Source organism: Triticum aestivum, chromosome 3D, assembly GCF_018294505.1.
Source record: "Triticum aestivum cultivar Chinese Spring chromosome 3D, IWGSC CS RefSeq v2.1, whole genome shotgun sequence".
Classification (NCBI taxonomy): domain Eukaryota; kingdom Viridiplantae; phylum Streptophyta; class Magnoliopsida; order Poales; family Poaceae; genus Triticum; species Triticum aestivum.
The window spans coordinates 472,967,665-472,970,999 of NC_057802.1; the positions used below are offsets into that span (position 1 = coordinate 472,967,665).

General features: G+C 50.7%; 1 protein-coding gene across 1 annotated transcript; it reads left to right on the plus strand.

Moving 5' to 3' along the window:
• Nucleotides 1–1,042, plus strand: LOC123079768 (heme-binding-like protein At3g10130, chloroplastic). The gene has a single exon (XM_044502570.1). The coding sequence runs from the start codon at nucleotides 173–175 to the stop codon at nucleotides 845–847; it is 675 nt and encodes a 224-aa protein (XP_044358505.1). The 5' UTR covers nucleotides 1–172; the 3' UTR covers nucleotides 848–1,042.
• Nucleotides 1,043–3,335: the final 2,293 nt, after the last annotated feature.

Sequence of the window (3,335 nt, forward strand, 5' to 3'; positions counted from 1 at the left end):
GCGCCGCAGCTCACGCACCATACCTCGTCCACTCGTCCGAATCTCCCGCTTGTTCTTAAGCCCCAGCGCCGCCGAGCCAAATCAAGATTCACCCGGCGAACCCATCCCAGCTAGCTCAAAGACCTCTGCTGAGCCCTCCACCGAACAAGCCTCGCCGCGACCGACGCCGGCCATGGGTCTGGCGATGGGCAAGCTGATGCTGGGGAAGATCATCGTGGAGACGCCGAAGCACGAGGTGCTCCACACCGGCGACGGCTACGAGATCCGCAAGTACCCGCCATGCGTCGCCGCCGAGGTGACCTACGACCCCAAGGAGATGAAGGGCGACCGCGACGGCGGGTTCCAGGTCCTCGCCAACTACATCGGCGCCTTCGGCAAGCCGCAGAACACCAAGCCGGAGGCCATCGCCATGACGGCGCCGGTCATCACCTCCTCCGGCGGCGGCGAGGCCGAGCCGATCGCCATGACGGCGCCGGTGATCACCTCCTCCGAGCCCGAGCCGGTGGCCATGACGGTGCCGGTCCTCACGGCCGAGGGCCGGGAGGAGCAGGCGGGCAAGGTGACGATGCAGTTCCTGCTGCCGTCCAAGTACGCCAAGGCGGAGGAGGCCCCGCGGCCGACGGACGAGCGGGTGGTGCTGCGGGAGGTGGGGGAGCGCAAGTACGCGGTGGTGACGTTCAGCGGTCTGGCCGGAGACAAGGTGGTGGCCGAGAAGGCGGAGGGGCTCAAGGCCGCGCTGCAGAAGGACGGGCACGCCGTCACGGGCCCCTTCGTGCTCTCCCGCTACAACCCGCCGTGGACGCTCCCGCCGCTGCGCACCAACGAGGTCATGTTCCCCGTCGAGTGATCGATCGTCCGGCCAGCCGGCCAGATTATGTATGCAGCTACTGTGTGCTAGTATTTCATTAGCTTGTAGCATTTCCGTTTCGTTTAAGCTGGCGCGTCACGTGTTGGGTTCGTTGGCACAATAAATAGTTGAATAATCTGATGAATATATTTTTAACATAATACAGACACATACGCTCATACGTGCAAATGGCAATTGGTCTTATGAGTTCCTCAAACAACGCATTGGCATAGTAGAGTTCCGCCGCCTAGCACATGAAGAAAGCAGAGCACTCTGCTATGCTCAATAGACTACTCATTTCTTTTCTTCTGCCAAATCCAAAAAAGGAGAGCAAACTATATGAATTTGATGGGAGCGTAAACATAATAGATCCATTGAAGAAGCTGAAACAATCACCAACAATAAAAAAAATCCATCGATGTTGAAGTTCTTCGCCTCTGGCTCTACTTTCGTCATCTCAACATTTATCTGGTGAAAAAAAACTACATGAAACAATACTTAAGCAAGCTAAACCAACTTCAAAGGCTTCAAAAGTTCCACGGTTCAATAGGTGGGGACCTACGATCGTTGAACGCACACTAGGGTGTGGGCGGCCGTTCGAATATGCTGGCTTATCTCTACATTTCGTAATTTATGGATGTGTTTGGTTAGAGGGACATGCTAGAGTGGCTATTGGTATCCCCATCTAGCTGGATATGGATAGCCATTTTTCATGTTTGGTTGGGTGAGTGAGGTTAGCCCAAGTTTTGTTTGGTTTGAAGGATGAATCATGGTTGGGGATAGCCATTGGAGTGTTTGGTTAGAGGGATGAGTAATGGACATGTGTTGTGGTTGGGGATAGCCATCTGCAGGGCTACGACGGCCGAGCGACACTCACCTGTTTTTCGCCGCCGCCATGACCTCTGCTGACAGAGAGAAGCAGGGCCGGCAAGATAAGGGAGGTGTGCACTCACGTCGTCGTCGGGCTTCAATCTCCTGCCGCCGATGCACACTCACCGTCGTCGCCGGACTTCGATTTGCCGCCACCGCTGCCACGGGAGAGAAGAGAGATGGAAAGGGGAAAAGAGATAGGGTTGTCTTCGCACGGGGCATGCGCGGGATGCCCATATCCGCCAGATTTTCGTGGACGCACGGAGCCTGATTTTGGACGAATATTCCGAGCATCAGGCCATCCCTGTCCATACTCGCCCATGAACCAAATGACTACTATCCACATAAAAATGGATATCCTTGTCCCATAGAGGGATAACACATCATCCAAACACATCCTATGATCTATAATCCGGACGGGGCGCTTTTGCTCCCAGGATCACATGAGCCCAGGAGTGAACATTAAATTCACCAAAAATAGTAAAAGAGCCAAAAAAATAGGTGAAAGATAATCGAGTTCTTGATGTCCGTGCAAAAATTCAGCGTGTTTCAACATCTCACGATCTCTCAGAAAAAAAACAAATTTGGGGTCTGTGGAAAAGTTTACTGTTTTGCACTGTTCGGACCTGGTTTTGTTATTTTCGCTGAGAGCTACTCAGCTGTCCGTATGAGCTGAAACTTGGCACGGTTTTCACACACTCAAGCATCTTTCACCATAAATATTTTTTGTAATTTTTCTAGTATTTTGTTTGAATTTACTATTCACAGGGTGTAAATGAGCTCGGGAGCCGAATTGGATATTGGTTGTAATCCATACTTTTCTTATCTCCACGAGAGACTTCTTGCTGTCCAAACCATGTTCTCTACATAAACTACCATGGAGCTCAATACAACATCCATCAGATTCCGTAATATTCCTCCTCTTGCTAAAATGGAATAGCATGGGCATCCCACCCAGTCACTCTCTTTTCATCGGAGCATATGTCCCCTCCAATCTCTCGAGTCTGAACATTTCGAAAACTCTACCTACTGTTTTTTTCATGAAAAGGAGAAGAAAACCAGAGGCAAGAATTAGAACTTGATAATTTGCTGCCTTTCAATGGCCTGGGAAGATTAAATAGCATGGTATGCTGCAGTGACAAACAAAAGATGATTTAATGTTTGGATCCATGTGCGAGAAATAATGAGATGAACATGGTTGTGACAGGGTAGATGGTAAGTGGGAGTGATTCGAGAGAAAAAAACACTGGGACAAGAGAAGCAAAGAGGAGCTAAATTGTACATTCACAATTTCTACCTTGATATGTACATTATTTTCCTCACTAGATTTGTATTGTGTTTTCTCAAGAAGAATTGTTGAGATGCATCCATAGAGAAATAATCGCTGATGTGCCATCCATAGGTTCAACGATGTAAGGGAAATAATCGTTGGTGGAGCTACATGCACCACTGAGGGGGGGCCGCTGCCCCCCGGCCTAGGATGTCTAGTGAAAAGATAGAGGCATAGACTAAGAAGATTGCAGCCACCCCCTCCCCCGCAAACATGTATATTTGCTCTCCCCCCACCCCGTGGCTCCCTCCCCCCCCCCTCTCTCTCTCTCTCTCTCTCTCTCTCTCG